Below are 18383 nucleotides of genomic sequence, written 5' to 3'. Positions count from 1 at the left end.
GATAAAGCTTCCCTCAACACACCTGTAAGAAGGAAGGAAGACAGGTAGATGGGAAGACAGGGCGAGGCCACAGTCCAGCAAGCCAAGGAGAGCCCCCTCCCACACTTGGGAGCTCTCCTGCCTGTATACCTCAGGCACGTGGGAATTACTTCTTATTGCTAGATGCGAATGCTTATTTTAAAAAGAAAAGTGGTCAGCTAATATGGAATTTGATTAAAAAAAAAAAAAGAAACCCATTATGGATTGAAGTCCTGAGTACTGTGGAATAAGGCATAGGGGTCTTCATTAAAGAAGGTAACCAAGGAAATAATTCACTGAACTCAGGGTGCTCAGAAGATCATTGGTATTATGGAGACATTTCTGTCTGTTGGAGAGCAATTTGTAAGAGCTTGGTCTTGGGAAATAAGTTTCCTAAGATTTCCAAAATGCCTGGAGCTAGGTATCTCGTGCTGTGATTTCTGTAGTGCATCCCACAGCTGACAGAGTAAAGCACAGTACCAATATAATTAAACAGCTTGGCTTTTTGCTTTAATCTATTTATCTAGTCCATAATAACTTTTAACACTTACCTGACTTAGAAGAACTTGTGACATTGCTAAAGAATAAGATAAAGCTTAAATTTCATTTGTGGGCCCACTTTCTGTTTTTGTACTGTCTTTTATATACTGTTTTTTTTTTTTTTTTTTTTGTCTTTTTTCGTGTCCGGCAACGGACCGCAACCCTCAGTGTCGCGCCCGTACCGGACCGGGACCGGCAACAGGATCGCAACCCTCGGTGCTGCGCCCGCCCCTCACTCAGCCAGTGAGCGGGAACCGGTCTGTATGTGGGATCCGAACCCTCGGCGGGAGCGCCAGCTCACTCCCAAGTGGCGCACTGTAGCAGTGCGCCACCGGGCCGGCCCTATATACTGTTTTTATACTGTTTATGTATTACTGAATATACTGTACAAGTTCCTGCTTTGTGTCTCTATCTTGCTTGAAAATGCTACCCTCAAATTCTGCTTTCTTTTCTTATGGAAGTCTGATCCATTCTTCAAGGTCCAGCTTACATCTTAACTTCTCTAAAAAGCCTTTCTCTGACTTCTCCAGCTGTGTTGACACCACCTCCTCTGAGTTCCCACTCTCATTTAACATGACTGTTCATCTACTAGAATACACTCCCATGTGCCAATGGGGTGGTATAAGAATAGATGTTATGGTTTCTTGTGTGAGAGTCCGGCCTCTCTTATTGGCTGTTAAGGCTGGTGATGATGACTTACAAGTTTACTTCTCTCTTAAAGTCGACAACTCCATACAATCCAGGACAGTGCTATGTACAGAGAAGACACTCACCACGTACTTCTGCATTGCCTGACTGATTGATAAGGGTGACTGGAAATTCCCTTCGCTAACCTGAACTGTGTGGCAGACTTTCAGTGGACTCACTGACACAGCCAGGTTCCCAAATGTCACTCAACGTAGGGGATCCTCTGCTAGCTGAGAGTTGAGAATTAGGTGGCAAGGGCCACACGAGGGAACAGAAATAGCATCGGAATAGGCATCTGGAGACCTGAATACCCTTCAAACAGCTAAGTGAAGAACTTCATTAAGCCAGACGGATGTGCAGTTTCTCATCTCTTAAACAGGGGAAGTCCCACCTTCCCTGACTGTCTCTCACACAGTTGGTGGGAGGATCAAATAAGCATTTATAAACTGTAACGCACTATAATGTGCAAGAAATTGCCAGAGAATTTCACTGGAATATGATTCGGCTCAGAAGCAGAGAATTAGTCCTGCCTGGGGACTTAATTTAAGATAAGAATTTTTATTTGTTAGCAAAAATGAATGAATGAAAGCAGGAAAACAGGAGGATGTCACGTGAGACCCACTCTCCTCTGTACTGTTTTGTGGTGACAGTTTAGAGAGATACAATTGTGCCAAGCTGACATCAGTCGCAATGCAATATTAACCAATCTTTCAAGAGCTAAACATTGGAGAGAAGCTGGTTAGAAACAAGCCAAGCCTTACACCTCAAGCCACTGTGGCAAAGGCAACAGATGCCCGCGATGAGAAATGAGTGTCTCGAGACACTGCGAAGAAGTGGTGTGTCCCTCTAAACATTAGCCAGTGACACGGTTGGGTTATGGTACTTGGGAACGTATAGGCAAATTAAAGGAAGTCATTAAAGTTTAGCCACAGGCTCTGTGTGTTTATCTGAGTCTTACTTCAGCTCTCCATTCGTTTCACCATCAAAACCAAAATGTCTGGTGGAACTGACTAGGCAATGTGAGGGCCTGAAGAAACAGGCAGAAGGAAGGAGCACTGTCAGTGTGCAGAATGTGGCACCACACACAACCCAACTAACATGCATTCATCTGGATATCAAGAAGAGGAAACAAAGTCAGAGCAATAACCCGGTCCACCTTTTTTGCACAGGTGTCAGTTTCTGCTACCAAGGGAGTGACTTAAAGTACTACAATATCCTACAGGAGGGAAAAAAGCAGAACTCAAATGAAACCAAAAAGAAATCCAATGCAGCCTCAGAACATATTCAAAGTAACCAGCACTGGTAAAACACTACTTGATATCCCAGCGCATCCTTGTCCACCTGCTCAGCCAAATAGGAAGCCAAGAGGAGCGGGCTGCACCACCCACAGGCAGAGCTGGGGGTCATGAGCCGAGCCACAGAGAAAGAGGTCCTCGCAGTCAGTGTCCTGAGAGGAGAACACATGTCCTCGAAGACATACTCTGCTCTTAACGATCATAATGATTGGACGTAGGTGATAAAGTCTTGTTACCTAGGGCCAACCTCACCCTAGAAAAGAGAAATGCCAGTAAAGGCACCTTTATCATTTTTCTGGACTTCAGGCTAAGTACATAGTATCTGCTGTTCATCTTGGAGAGTTCACAACTTGCCCATTTTGCAGGGGAGGGAATGGAAGCACAGGAGGCGAGTGAGTGACGCGCCCCCATTAGTAAGCGATGGAGCTAGGACTGACCCCTCTTCTGCTCCAACGTCAGTCTTGTCTCTGAGATGATCACTCTGCTCCAGACAAAGCTTCAGCATTCCAAAAGCTTTGACTGTGCTTCTTACCAAGCCTCCTGGAATTTCTTCATAGTGTCAGGCCTGTTTTGGTTCCGCCGAATCCTAAACCATCTTTCGACCTGGCGCTCTGTCAAGTTACACTTCTTTGCCAGTCCATAAATATCACTCTGAAAAGGGATGAAATGGATGAATGAGTGATAAAGAGCAGAGTCAGACTGGCAGGCAGTCAAGAGACAGTGAGACCGGGTTACAAGAGCTTGTGTACTGCAGATGAGAGATCCTGCCATGAGACTTGAGCCAGGGAATTTACCTTTTTTGCTGATGGAATCACATACACATCAGAAAACTAAAACAGAGAATGTTTGTATCCCAGCTCTCTGAATTACTGAGAAAGATCAATTCTTCATGAGGTGGTAGAAACCCTCATGTTCAAGTTGCATACATGAGCTCACTTATTCAGCTAAAATTTATTTAGGACCTTCTAGGGGCCAGATAGAGTAGTGTAGTTTAATATGTCAATCAAATCCAATCTCTTCATTTTTCCTATTGGGAAATGGAAACCCCAAGAATTTCAGTGACTTGTACAAGATCTAAAATTAGAAGAAAAGTACAAAAAAGAACTTAGGCTACTGTACTTTCTGTTATTTCACATGTTTCTAATAGCTCTAGAAGATAATTCAGGAAAAACCCAGATAGGTATTGGCCATCCACTTTCACATTTAATTAGATATAGAGCCTATTTCAAACTAATCAGAAATAATTCTAATCATAAAAATAATGAGTTCCAAATATAATAGTGATGATTGCTTCTCTTTTGGGAAACAGAAGTTATAGGCTATGATTTAAAATTGGAAACACTATGGATGATGGATTAGCTCAAAGGTTACAAATATGAAGTTCTACCAAAGCCAGACAAGAAACATACATGACCAAGTGGACCAGGTCTGTTTCATAGGTGGGATTTTAACACAGGCATGTTTTGTACATTAAACCTACAGTGACACTCTCCACATTCACAGAGAAATATGCTCTGTAATTTTAGAAATGCCACCCCTCTAAATCTTTAATTTTCTAATGTGAGTAAAAGAAATATTTCAATTTCCTCTTAATTCTATTATGAGAAATATGAAATTGTACAAAACTGACCCTAGGCTTCAGTTTTATTTTCCTGAGGAAATAAGCAGGAGCTGTATAGATGCAGTAAACAGAAAAGCACAAGTCCCATCCCAAGGGGCCAGCAGTGACCAAGCTCTGGGTGACACTCCCACAGAGAAAGTGCAGCTCCATGATTTTGATGTAAAATCGCTAGGTTTTTAAAATGTTAACCAATACCTCAAAGTAAATTTAATCCAATTGTGGACGAACACTGTGAGGGCTAAACAAAGCCTGCCTGTGAGACAGAGGGCTGCATACCTGCCAAGCAGCATGTGACCAGCAGATAGACTCTGCTATGTTATCTCACGGGGTCCATGCACTTGTCCAGGGGCACAGGTGGCAGCAGATAAAATCCACACAGAAGCTGCCACTCTGGAGGTTAGCAAAGGACTAACACCTTCTACATCATGCCTACTAAACTGCTAGCTTATTACTTAATCCGAAGAAAGAAAAAGAAAAACAAAACAAAAACAGAATACAGTCCGTGTTATACTTTGGTTCCCTGTAAATTGTTCTTTTATAGGCCAAGGATCCACCTATAGTTGGTTTTTGTTGTTGTTTGCTTGGTTTTTTTTTGTTGTTGTTGTTGTTTTTGAGGAGATTGACATTAATTGGTGCCTACTTCTTTCAGCTAAATGAACAATACTGACATGCCCTCCCCCCACTTCACAAGGTAAAGTCTGTCTGGTGAGGAAGTCATACAGTACAACAAGGAATTATAATAAAATATGGAGAGTGCTAAGACGGGAAGATTAGGGTACCATGGGACCTAACTTTATGTGTGCAGATCCTGGAAGTTACACTTCAGCTGAACCCCAAAATGCCCCAAGAAGGAGAAGATGGAGGAGCAGAGTGTCCACAGAGGGACCAGCTTGTGAGGTCACCGGGAGGTGAGAGCATGGTGAGCAGGTAACAACTGAGGAACAGAAAGAAGCCTCATTGGAAGAATCACGCAGAGAGGAAAGGAGGAAAGATGTGGCTAGGGTCACTTCCCAGCGGGCCTCATCTGGAATTTACCTGTGGGTTACAGGATGTTGTATTTTCAAGGTCCCTCTCTTGCCATGAGTAAAGATAGAATGAGCAGGAGTGAGACTGGAGGTGGGGATCATGCTCTTGTAGCCCCTTTGTCCTAGGTTGCTGCTCTCAACAGCGAGGGCCTCTCACACGCTAGGCTGGACAAGATTGGAGGTTTGGAAGCTCCAACCCAGAAAGCACCATGCTCACACCCCCTCGCAGGAAGAAAAGGACATGGCGGTATCAAGGCAGTAGAATATGGCAGGCAGGGCAGGAAACTGAAAACAGAAGAGCCATTCTGCTACCTCCTAGCTGTGTGGCCTGAGCACTGCACTCTGCCCCTGTGGGAAACGGGATACTGACCAGAGTGTCTGCTGCCCACCTGACGGGAATAGTCCAAGGATCCAGGGGGCTCCTGGATGTGAATGTGCTGCATGAACATATACTCCTGATTTTTAAATTATTGGTGATAGCTGCCTGTGTTCATCATAAAAGGTGTGCCACTTCTGGAGAAGTTTTGTTTCATCTGTCATTTTAACTATGGAAGTATAATGAAACTGGAGTGAACACTAGACCTACCTGTACACTGTTTTTTTTTACAACTGTTATGTTAAAAGAAAAAGTCTTCTATGTGCAGTGTACAAGGGATACACTACAACATTTACGAAGGGCACTTCGTACAATGAAAAGAACTGTGACTCCCTTAAAAATTCTACCTTTGGAGAGTAGTCAGGAGCACAGCATATTTCTGAGTATGTTCCGAGTATGTTGGACAAAATACGAATCCTACTCATAAAAGCGACCACAGTGGACACTTAAGTAATGTGTATAATGTATTTGATGGTGCCACAATCATCATTAGAAATTAAAATTTTATCTTTATACCCAATTCATAGCATTGCTTGTTAGTGCTGAACACTATACAGTTGAACACATAGTTCAATGACTAGCATTTGTTATTTTATTATAATATGTGTTTATAATTTTATATTATGCTTGGGATGCCATATAAGCTGTCAATAGAACAAAGAAATAAATCCAAATAAATCAAATCATTTACTAGTCAACTGGAATAGATTTCTTGCACAGACAATGTAAGCTATAGATGACTGAATCATTAAGATTTGGGAAAAAAAAAAGCAAAGAACTTGTACTTACTTGCAATGGATGTCTTGAGGAATGTTTGAAAAAATTCTCTAAGATGGAATTTTGTGCAATCTTTATAACTTTCCTTTTAATGCCAAATATTTTTGCTATAGGTGTAGCTACAAACCTACACAAATATGAAAAGAAAGTAAGTTCAAAATGTGAGAATGAATCCACAATGACACCAGAAAACTCAAGCTGTACTTTAGGTCCCCAGTGAAAGATCAATCATTTGTTCATGTTGTCACTCGGGCTACCTACAGCCAACACCTGCCTCTCAGAAGTTCAAGGAGAGAAAATCTTCAGATTGTATATACAAGCAATAATTTAAAAATATAAAATGCAACACTCACGTGATTAAATTTTATGTTAAGCCAAATATTTTCATGTACAAGATCTGGGAATTAGGATAAGGCATTTTACTTAGAATTTTATTTTTAAGGCTCCTGGGGGTTTAAAAAATAACAGTTTTGTTAGAAAGTTTTTTGGGTGATTTTTAAAAACTTTTTATTATTTATTATTAGCATATTCATTATTACAAATCATGATTTTTCTTTATGCTCTTTACCTGACCTATCACTCCCCCAAATCCCTCTCTCTTTCCTCCTCATCTCTAGTATCCTTAGGTTTGTTCTCTCCTAAAGAAATTACTATGTTCCTATTTCAAGTTCTAACATTTGAGAAAATGGTGTGACTCAGGTAAACACTGAGGTATAGAGTTGATAAATGGTATGGCAAGTGTACACTTAACTTTATCAGAAACTGGAAAATTGTTTTCCAGAGTGGCTGTACCATTTTGCATTCCCAGCAACAATGTGTGAGAGTTCCAGTTACTCTATATCCATGTTAACACTTAATATTATCAATCTCAGTAACTCTACTGGGTATGTAGTAGTTTTTGTTGATCTTCTACTCTAATCTTCATTATTTCCTAACTTCTGATTGCTTTGAGTTTAGTCTTATTTTTCTAATTTCTTAATGTGGAAGTTACATTATTGATTTGAGATCTTTTTTCTTTTTAAATATAGATGTTTACAGCTATAAATTTCCCTTCAAAAACTGCTACTGGTGCATTCCATAAACTTTGGTATAGTGGTTCGTTAATTTCAAAGTATTTTCTAATCTACCTTGTGATTTCTCCTCTGACTGATTGGTTATTTAGAAGTGTATTATTTAACTTTCACATATTTGTTAATTTCTCAATCTCCTTCTCTTGTTGATTTCTAATTCCATTTCATTATGATCAGAAAACATACTTTGTATGATTTCAATTTTAAAAAATTTATTGAAACTTGTTTTATGGTCTAACATATGAGCTATCCTAGAGAATGCTCTCTGTGCATGTGAGAAGAATGTGCATTCTGCTGCTATTGGGTGGAGTGCTCTATACATGTTTGTTAGGTCTAGTTGGTTTACAGTGTTGTTCAAGTCTTCCATTTCCCTGTTGATCTTCTGCCTAATTGTTCTATTCATTATCAAAAGAGGGGTATTGAAATCTACAACTATTATTGCTGAGTTGTCTATATTTCCCTTCAATTCTGTCAGTGTTTGCTTCATGTATTTTGGGACTCTGTTGCTAGGTACATATATGTTTATAATTGTTATATCTTCTTGACAGATTTACCCTTTTATCATTATAAAATGTACTTTGTCTCTAGTAAAAATTTTAAAATATATTACATTCTATTTTGTCTGATACTAGTACATCCACTCCAACTCTTTTTTTTGTTATTTTTTTTGCATGCTTTTTTTCATCCTTTTACTTTCAAACTATTTGTATCTTTGAACCTAAAGTGTGTCTCTTTTAGACTGCATGTATTTGGATCATGTTTTTCTATATATTCTTCCCATCTGTGCCTTTTAATTGGAGTATTTAATTCATTTACACTTAACGTACTTACTGATTAAGATAGGATTTATGTCTATCATTTTGTTTTTGTTTTCTGCACTCATATATCTTATACCTTCTTTGTTTCTCTATTCCATTACTACCTTCTTTTGTGTTAAATAGGTATTTTCTATTGTACCACTTTAATAACCTTGTCATTTTCTTTTTTCCTTTTTGTCTTTTTTCGTGCCCGGCAACGGATTGCAACCCTCAGTGTCGCGCCCGTACCGGACCGGGACCGGCCACGGGATCACAACCCTCGGTGTTGCTCCCGCCCCTCGCTCAGCCAGTGAGCGGCCGGTCTGTATGTGGGATCCGAACCCTCGGCGGGAGCGCCACCGTGCTTCCCAAGCGGCGCACTATAGTAGTGCGCCACTGGGCCGGCCCAACCTTGTCATTTTTTAAAGTTATTTTCTTAATGGTTACCTGGGGATTACAATTAACATCTTAATTTATAATATCCTACTTCAGATTTATATCAAATTCATTTCATAAGATACAAAAACTCAATCCCCTCCCTCCTCCTTTGTGCTATTATTATCACACAAATTACATATTTATAAATCATTTCTTTATCCACATAGATTTATAATTATTATTTTATGCAATTATCTTTTAAATCAGATAGGAGAAAAAAAGTGTTGCAAATAAAAAATGTAGTTATTTTTATTTTTATTTTCTTACATAGTTATTTTCTTACATAGTTATCTTTACTTCATGTGGATTCAAGTTAATGTCTTGTATATTCTCATTTCAGTCTGAAGGACTCCCTTTCATATTTCTTCTGTGCTGGGTTTACTAACAATGAATTTTCTCAGGTTTTGTTTATCTGGGAATGTCTTAATTTCTCTTACATTTTGAAGGATAGTTTTGCTTGGTTAACAGTCTTTTTCTTTCAGGACTTTTTATATGTCATTCCATTGCCTTTGGTCTCCATGGTTGCTGATGAGAAATGAATTCCTAATCTTATTGAGGATACCTTGTATGTGATGAGCTGCTCCTCTCTTGCTGCTTTCAAGATTCTCTCCTTGCTTTTGGCTTTTGACAGCTTGATTATGGTATATCTAGGTGTGGTTCTCTTTAAGTTTATCCTAGCTGGAGTTTGTTTCACTTCTTGGATGTGTAGATTCATGCTTTTCATTAAATTTAGGTAAATTTTTGGCCATTTTTGGCCATGTGAAAATATTCTGTACACATTTTTTGTCCTGTTTCTTCAGGAATTCCCATTATATGTATCTTGGTATGCAGGTCTCTAAGGCTCTTCATTATTCTTCATTCTCTTTTCTTTCTACTTTTTCAGACTGTTGACTCTTTCTTCTGCTGCCAAAATATGCTGTTGAGCTCATCTAGAGAAATTTTCATTTCATTCATTGTACTTTTCAACTCCAGAACTTCAATTTGGTTCTTTGTTATACAGTCAATGTACCATGTAACAATATTTCTGTCAATGATGGACTGCATATATGATGGTGGTCCCATAAGATTATAATACCATATTTTTACTGTACTCTTTCTATATTTAGCTATATTTAGATACCCCAAATACCACTATTGTGTTACAACTGCCTACAGTATTCAGTACAGTAACATGCTGTACAGGGTTGTAGAGTAGGAGCACTGGGATATACCATATAGCTTAGGTATGTAGTAGACTATACCATCTAGGTTTGTGTTAATACAGTCTACTATATTTGCACGATGATGAAATCACCTAACAACACATTTCTCAGAACACCCCTCAGAATATTCCTCAGGATATTCAGAGATCTCAGAATATCCCACAGGGTATTGAGCAACACATGACTGTAACTTATATTTTCTACCACTTTATTGATATTCTTGATTTAGTGAGACATTGTCTTTATACTTTCCTTTAGTTCTTAAGCACAGTTTTCTCTAGTTCTTGAACATATTTAAAATAGCAATTTAAAGTCTTTGTCTAGTAAGTGTGACAACTAGGCTTTCTTGGGGACACTTGCTAGTGACTGCTGTGTATGGGCCATATTTTCCTGTTTCCTTGCATACCTTATAAGTTTTTGTTGAAAGTTGGACATGTTAAAAACTATAATGTGGCAACTCTGGAAATTAGATTATCTGTTCCCCCCCCCCCCCCCCCCCCCCCCCCCCCCCCCCCCCCCCCCCCCCCCCCCCCCCCCCCCCCCCCCCCCCCCCCCCCCCCCCCCCCCCCCCCCCCCCCCCCCCCCCCCCCCCCCCCCCCCCCCCCCCCCCCCCCCCCCCCCCCCCCCCCCCCCCCCCCCCCCCCCCCCCCCCCCCCCCCCCCCCCCCCCCCCCCCCCCCCCCCCCCCCCCCCCCCCCCCCCCCCCCCCCCCCCCCCCCCCCCCCCCCCCCCCCCCCCCCCGCCCTGTCCCCAGAGTTTGTTGTTTTTGATGTTTTTTGTTGTTGTCTGTTTGTTTCTTTAGTTACTTTTTTTGAACTAATTTGTGAAGTCTGTATTATTTGTCATGTGTGGGCACTGAAGTATTCTGTTAGGTTAACTTAATGGTCACTTAACTATTAGGCAGAGATTTCCTTAAATGAGAAGGAACAATAAGTCCCTTTCCTGAAGGGCTCTGTGTATATGTTGGGACACACCTTCAACATTCAGCCAGACAGTCTAACTCTACCTCAGTCTTCACTGCAAGGAGATTCAAGATCATCAGAGGTGAGAGCTTGGGGATTTCCCAGGTCTTTCATCAGCATGCAGATAGACGTGGACAAGCACAAATTCCTACACATAAAAGTGGCCTTCTAGATTTCCAAAAATATGTCAGAGCTTTTCAAATCCCCCTATGGAAATATCATTTCACAGCTTTTCCTTATAATCTTTTTGTTTGGTCTATCGTTTGCCCCAATTTTTATCCACTGCTTCAGGAAGTTGTGAAGTTAATCAATTACCTCTAATTTTTTTAGACAATCAACCCTACAGAAAGATTTTTCACTGGATGAGCTCTGAGTCAGGCCAAATAAAGACAGCTTTGTGAGTACCCTCTATATCAGCCAACCAAGTATTGAAAATATTAGGGAAAAAATCAAAAATAACAATACTATAATAAAAATAATACAAATAAAAGAAAATTCATTATAGCAAATATTTACATAGCATTTACATTGTATTAGGTATTATTAGTAATCTAGAGATAATTTAAAGTATACAGAAGGATGTGCATAGTTTATATGCAAATACTATGCCATCTTACAAAAGGAACTTGATTTGGGTATCTGTGGAAATCCAAGTATACTGAGGGATGACTAGTGTTTTCCAGGGAACCACCAGACAGGTCAGATAATGACAATTCTCAGGTAATGATGCTTTGAAGAAGCTCCAGCTCTGTTCTGTTCCATTCAATGACTGCCAGGCTGCTAGTTTCCACTGTAATTATGGACTGTTGGTTTTTCAAGGCTATCATGAGGTGGAGAGGGCAGGGTGGGAAAGGGCAAATTAAAATGCCGCAAAGCTTGCTGTTCTTTCCAAGATTCAGCTATTTTTCTTAAGTAACAATCCTTGAATTGATGCAAGCCTTTTGCTAATTCTGAATTCTGAAAAAGTTGATTCTGACAATTTCTGCTAGTTTTCTGATTGCTTTTATGGAGGAGAGAATTTTTGGAGGCCCTTACTCTGACTTTTTTGCTAACCTCCAGTGCACTGCAGTTTTAATTTGCATTTTTGTAATGACTAATGATGTTGAGGATATTTTCACATGCTTATTTTCCAGTTGTATACCTTCTTTGATGAAGTATTTTCTCAAATCTTTTGCCTATTTTTAAAACCAAGTTATTTGTTTATTACTGAGTCATGAGTTCTTTATATATTGTGAATTTAAGTCCTTCATCAGATATACATTTTACATATATTTTCTTCCTGCCTGTGGCTTGCCTTTTCATTTAATGTACAATGTCTTTTTAAAAAAAAAAAAAAAAAGAAAAAAACTATTAATGCATTTTTTTGCATATCATATATAATTCAGCATTTTCAAGTATACAATTTAATGACGTTTCTGTAAGTTTATCAAGTTGTACAACCATTATCGTGAATCAGTTTTAGAATATTTTCACCACCCCAGAATGATCCATAATGCATATTTACTGTTAATCCTGTTTCTTCTCACCCCTGCCCCAGGCAACCACAATCTACTTTCTGTCTTTACAGCTTTGCCTTTTTTTGATATTTAATATAACTGGAATCAAACAATGTATGGTCACTTGTGTCTATCTTCTTTCACAGAGCATAATGTTTTTGAGGTTCATCCATGTCACAGCACGTATTTGTAGTGCATTCCTTTTTATTACTGAATAAGATTCCATCATATGAATTTACACAGTGTCCTTTGAAGAGCAAAAGTTGTAGTTCTTCACCAAAATAAATAAAAGCATATGTCCAAGCATATTCTTGTAATTAAATGTCTGTAGCAGCTTCATTTGTAATAGCTCAAAATTATAAACAACATAAATTTCCATCAACTAGTTGTGGTATATACATATGTTGAAAGACTACTCAGCAATAACAAGGAATTAATAATACAAATAGCCACATGAAAAAAAAATCTCAAAAGCATTATGCTAAATAAAAGAAGTCAGATACAAAAGACTATGATTGATACGATTCCATTTATAGGAAATACAAAATTATAGTGACAGAAAGCAGACCAGTGATTGCCAGGGGCTAATGGGCAGGAAGGGGATAAACTGAAAGGATTATAAAGGAATTTTTCACCTGTTAGAAATCTACATCGTAATCATGGTCATGATTGCATGACTGTATATATTTGTCAAAATGCACAAAATTTTGGATGAACTTTATTTTATGTAAATCAAATTTCAAAAAGCTAAGTTTTTAAAATAATAATGTATCCTTATTCTCCCTTTAGTTCTGAAAAAGGCTCCTCTATCTATTGCCAGGTCAGTCTATTCTAGTACTACTTAGAAGGATTTCCACGTTTAATTAAATGCTGCAAATCTTAAGTATGAATGATCATTTAGTCTTTCAATTCATTTTGTTTATATCCATAGAATTTGAATAAAAACTTTCCTAAAATAATCTGATAAAATGTATAATCCAGTCCACCTTCCAGATGAACTAACTTCCCTTGGAAATGGCCTACACATTTCAGAGACATATAAAATCAAGCTAATTATGCACCAGGTATACATAGAGTAATGTGGATAGATCATAAAACATAGTGCTGAATTTTTAAAAAAACAAGAGAATGAGGTCTTAGTGCCATACCATTTATGTTAACTAACAATACATGTACACAAAGCATGTGTTTTAGGGGCCAGCCTGTGGCTCACTCGGGAGAGTGCGGTGCTGATAAAGCATGTGTTTTACTGGGTCATACAAATAATGGGCCATCAAGTACATTAGAACACAGCAGGGAGAGGAACTGGGAGTAGAGAATGGGGATAAAGTGAAAAAGTAATTCATCAATCAATCAAAGGAGCTCTTAAACAGAACAAAGACAATGTGTTACGACTTGAGAAATATGATTAATTAATTCCCTCTTTGCATAAAAGGTCCAAAAAAAACTCCACAGAAACTAAGATATCCTTAAAATTAACTAAATCTCAAAAAAATATATTTGACAAGGTTTTGGATAAATAATGGGATTGGTTCATTTATCCAACCTACAAGTTGAAAAATGTCGTTGGAGAAAACACTCATTTGTTTTTACTAGTAGAATAATAGAAATGTGAAATGGTTTCATATGGGAGTGTTCTCAGTCATATTCACTCAATGCTATCTCTTCAAATGATAGAAATGAAAATATTAGTAAAAACAGAAAAGCGATATAGAACTGAACCAAAAAAGATTTATGCAGTAGGGGAGTAAAACCTATCTCACAGACAAATGAAGCATAACATTCCTCTCTAGAGGGTCATGTGAGAGATAAGCATATACATTTGGATAAATATACATATCTATAGCATGTTTGTTGATATGAGAAACAAATATATATTAAAATTATTAATTTAAACAAGAAAGAGAAATACGGTCTTTCTTAACTTCAAGGACAGAAACAACATTTTTAATAGAACAGGGCAAGTATATAAATAAAGTTATCTCATTCAGGTCTATCCTTTTTCAAATAAGCCTATGAAATCAAGCACATTACCTAATACAAGTGTAGATAAATATAGATAGGCATTTAAAAATCTGTTTTGAAAAATAAGAGAAGAATGAAGCATAATAAATACGGTCATGTGCTACTTAACAGGGATACATTCTGAGAAATGCATGGCTAGGCGATTTCATCATTGTGGGAACATCATAGAGTGTACGTACACAAACCTAGATGGTATAGCCTACCACACACCTAGGCTATTTATAGCCTATTGCTCCAACCACTATCGTATATGCAGTCTGTAGTTGACTGAAATGTCGTTATGCAGCACGTAACTGTATTTGATAAACTGAACTGAAAAGAGAAGGGAAATTATAGTTTTTAGCTCTAAAAGGGACCTTGGAGTTTTATTTGCCTAAGCTTTCATTTTATTGATATGAAATGGGGAAAAAAAAAAGTCCAAGAGGAAGATAAAAGAACAGTGAACTTCTGATCCCATGCAAATGGTTGAAAGTGAGGTTAATTACCAGGGAATGAGTCCCTCTGGTTTGCTACTACTGCAGAAATAAGCCTTCAGATAGCCCCATCAGAAACCCAGACAGCCCCCAGCTCCCTCTTTGTCTAGCACCCCCCCCCCCATCAGTTATCTGGGATCAAAAAGCCTAGCAATTCCAGACCCACCCTTTATTTTCAATATTTTTTAATAGAATAAATGGAATACAGCCCTAGGCAGATATTAAGCATGTTAAGTTCAAATACTTCTCCTCAATAGACAGAATAGCCTCCTGTCCTAAAATTGATTCTTAGTTCCTATGGATTCAGAGGATCCATGTGCAGTTTTTCATTGGGTTTTATATGTAAGAACAAAATACCCGGAACAATGCAGATCTCAGATAAAAATTCTAACGTGCATATTTTGAGATTATTTCCATTTGCAACAGTTAGTAATGATCCTTTTTCAGCTCCTGCAAATTACTACAGATGGGTTACCCCACTTACCCTACCTTTCTTTAACGAATTATGGACATACTATCCCATCATGACCTTGCGTTGCTCAGTGGAAACAGTAGAGGTGGGGATCTACCCATTATACAACTGAGTGAAAGGAAAAAGGTGACCTTCTGATTTACTGCCTCCACCTCTGCCTTGGACTCTTCTGGGACCATAATTTACTCTGACATAATGTGTTTATCTTATAAGTGTTAAAATTTGAATAGTTTGGATCTCCTTTAAATCACACTTCAGACACAGAAAAGAATGCATAGAAGACAAACTAGTTAGAAACTGCTAGTCTGGACCAAAAAAGGTCAAAACATAAGCCACAAACTAAAACTTGCAAGGAAAGGAAATCCTAAATGCTGAGCAAAAGTCAGTTACTTTAAAACGATCTACTTTTTGTTTCTTATCAGTTCTGTCTCTCCACTCTTGCTCTTCTAGTTCCTGATCTTAAATGGCTCTGGCCAGTACTAAAGGACAAAAGGTGCCAGCCAAAGCACAACCCCTGGTCATTTCATAGACTGAAAAGTCGTAGCATAAATACAATCTAGGACAAAGAAGGAAGCCTTCTTGTGACAATATATCATAGGATATGCTGAAACATAGTGTCAAATTTGCATGAATTTTTAAGATAGTTCCAAAAAATCCACATTTATTATCATCCTTTTAAGCTATGTCTTCTGTATTTCCAAGACATGTTCATTTACTCTTCTGAAATCAGCAGTGTTTCACTGTGAAAGTCCAAGAACTACTGATATAGTGGGGGAAAAACCTCAGCAACCCTGAATGTGGTGTTATAACACTGGGGGCTCAAGTCCCAGATCCCTTACATACTAACTGCGTGACCTTGGCCAGGCACTTACCTCTCTTTTCCTCACTTGCAGACTGAGATCATGCCACTTGTGATTTTATATACCTCTTAAACTTTAAGTTCCTATTCAAATGCAAGGTATAAGTAATATTTTATTTATGATATAATGGTTTAATCTACTACAAACGATATAGAAGCCCTGGTAAAAATCTTAACTTATACTTCAAAAAGTACCATCTCTCTCCCATGTTAAGTTTTCTTTCCTTCTACCACATTAAAAGAGACAGGATACTAGTGGAGCAACACATAGTTTCCTGTAGCGTCACAGAATGGAAAGTGTTAAGGGTGAATTTTTGGGAGTTAGTTATAAGGAGACAGAGAAAATGTAGACCATACTTAATCCCTTGAGAAGAAGCAAGAGTAGTCCTGGAAATTAAAAGAGGATTGAATTCTTTCCTGATTGTTGTTGAAGAGGCCATAGCCAAGATATAAAAGGTCTCCTCCTCCACAGCTGTGTTGCTTTGGCAACCAAAAGAATTTTCTGGCTCACTGTCCTGACCAAACTGTGAAAAATGGAGCTGTCCACCAAAAAGTAGGAAATCTGCAATGGAAATAAGTAATGGGCCTGGATGGCAAATTCAAATATCACCAGACAAAATGCAAACAAGCAAATATTTCAGGACACTGAAGAGTAATTTGCTAATTTTGAAGTGCAGTAGCAGATTCTACTTTATTTATGCAGTCTCTGAAAAATCCAAATATGTGATAAAAAGTAGAATTAACTGTTAAAAAGGAAGTACATTTTCAAACCTTCTCAGCTAGGGTTTAGTGGTATCTGGGGCTTCCCTTCCTCCCAATAGCAATAGCATGTTGTTGGCCCAAGTGAAGTTGTTATTTGTACAAAAACCTTTTGGAGAGTCCATGAAACATAGCTGGTCAAACTAACTCTCGAGATATGGACCCTGTAAATAGTTATAAACATATGATCTGCACGGACAAAATGATCTTAATCAGATTTTGTCTTAAGTTTTTCCAACTCTTGACATCCAAATATTCTTTTTGCTCCAAATGAATTAATGCGCTAATAACAGTTTTTTGAAATAGAGACAACTACAGAGATTATAGATGAACATTTACCTCCTATTATTATAACGCTAGTACAATTTTAATTAAAAGGTTGGAAGTAATATTTATTTAAATTAAATGAAGAGACAGAAAAAAAAGTTTAATTTTTGAGAAAGAAAATTGATTTTTTTTCTTTGATTTCCTTACAGTTTGGAATGAAGGGCAGCTATTAAACCTTTAAATAAACCTTTAACATAAACTATTCTACATAGCAATACTTGGTATGGTCTTTAATGAGCCATTTTTGTTATTTACAGGCATTCTAGAATGATAGAGCATCCCTGAGTCATAGACTCTTTTAACCCTGTCTTTTCAGGAATAATATGCATTGTCACACACCACAATATAGTGGAAGATAAACTGGGTTCTCACGTTGTCATTGACAGTAATAAGCTCTGTAATCCTTCACCTCTCTTGATTTCTGTGATCTTCACTGGAAAACTAAAGCATTCAATGGGATCCATGCTGCTAATTTTTTCTTGTTCAGCCTCTGGATAATGTTTGATGTGCAACTGATTTCATTAATTCCCCCCACCCAAGAAACTGTGGCCCATTAGTGGCAACCTCTGAACAACAGGTGGTTTAAGGATCTCACCAGGTCTAAGACTCTATCACTCTAGAGCTGGAGCAAAAAAGGGGAATGGGAAGGAAAGACACACAAATACTTACTTTTCAAAGAAATGTCTGATAATCAGCATAAGAAAAGCACAAGGAATTGTCATATATAAATGAGAAGGTTTTACAAAGACGAGTCCATCGTGATCTTCAAGATCTGACCACTTTATTGTTGGAGGAAGCCAGTATCTTTCCAACCAGAACCATTCTCTGAACGCCTGAAACATTCTAGAGAAATGGAAAAAGAATACATTAGACTTGTAAAACAAACACTTAAAACTGAGAAAACATTGAGCACCTTCACACAAAATACCTAAACCAGAGAGTTTTGAAAATAAAGCAAGAATGAAATACTATTATTTAATATGTTTCACGGCCTGTCACTGCATTAAATAAGAATTACTCTTCCAGTACTCTCAGAACAATTTTGGATATGGCATGGCAAACTGAAGTTTAACACACCACTGTTCACATTTTTTGGCAGAACATGAGTAAATATTATAGATACGTATTTTCCTTGTATGATTCCGTGGTATAAACAATAACTTAG

At 38.1% G+C, this 18383-nt stretch overlaps 1 protein-coding gene across 1 annotated transcript in view; it reads right to left on the bottom strand.

Moving 5' to 3' along the window:
- The window catches only part of CERS3 (ceramide synthase 3), a 72908-nt gene extending 54848 nt beyond the window's left edge, over positions 1 to 18060 (bottom strand). Inside the window, exons 1-3 of the mRNA XM_008568276.1 lie at positions 17888 to 18060; positions 6352 to 6466; positions 3073 to 3191 (exon numbers count right to left, since the gene is read on the bottom strand). Coding sequence (XP_008566498.1) covers positions 3073 to 3191; positions 6352 to 6466; positions 17888 to 18060 — 407 coding nt within the window. The remainder of the gene's footprint in view (positions 1 to 3072; positions 3192 to 6351; positions 6467 to 17887) is intronic.
- Positions 18061 to 18383: the final 323 nt, after the last annotated feature.

Source organism: Galeopterus variegatus, unplaced genomic scaffold, assembly GCF_000696425.1.
Source record: "Galeopterus variegatus unplaced genomic scaffold, G_variegatus-3.0.2 Scaffold393, whole genome shotgun sequence".
Lineage (NCBI taxonomy): Eukaryota > Metazoa > Chordata > Mammalia > Dermoptera > Cynocephalidae > Galeopterus > Galeopterus variegatus.
The sequence above is the reverse complement of the archived record's forward strand: the minus strand, read 5'-3'. Positions and strand labels throughout refer to the sequence as shown.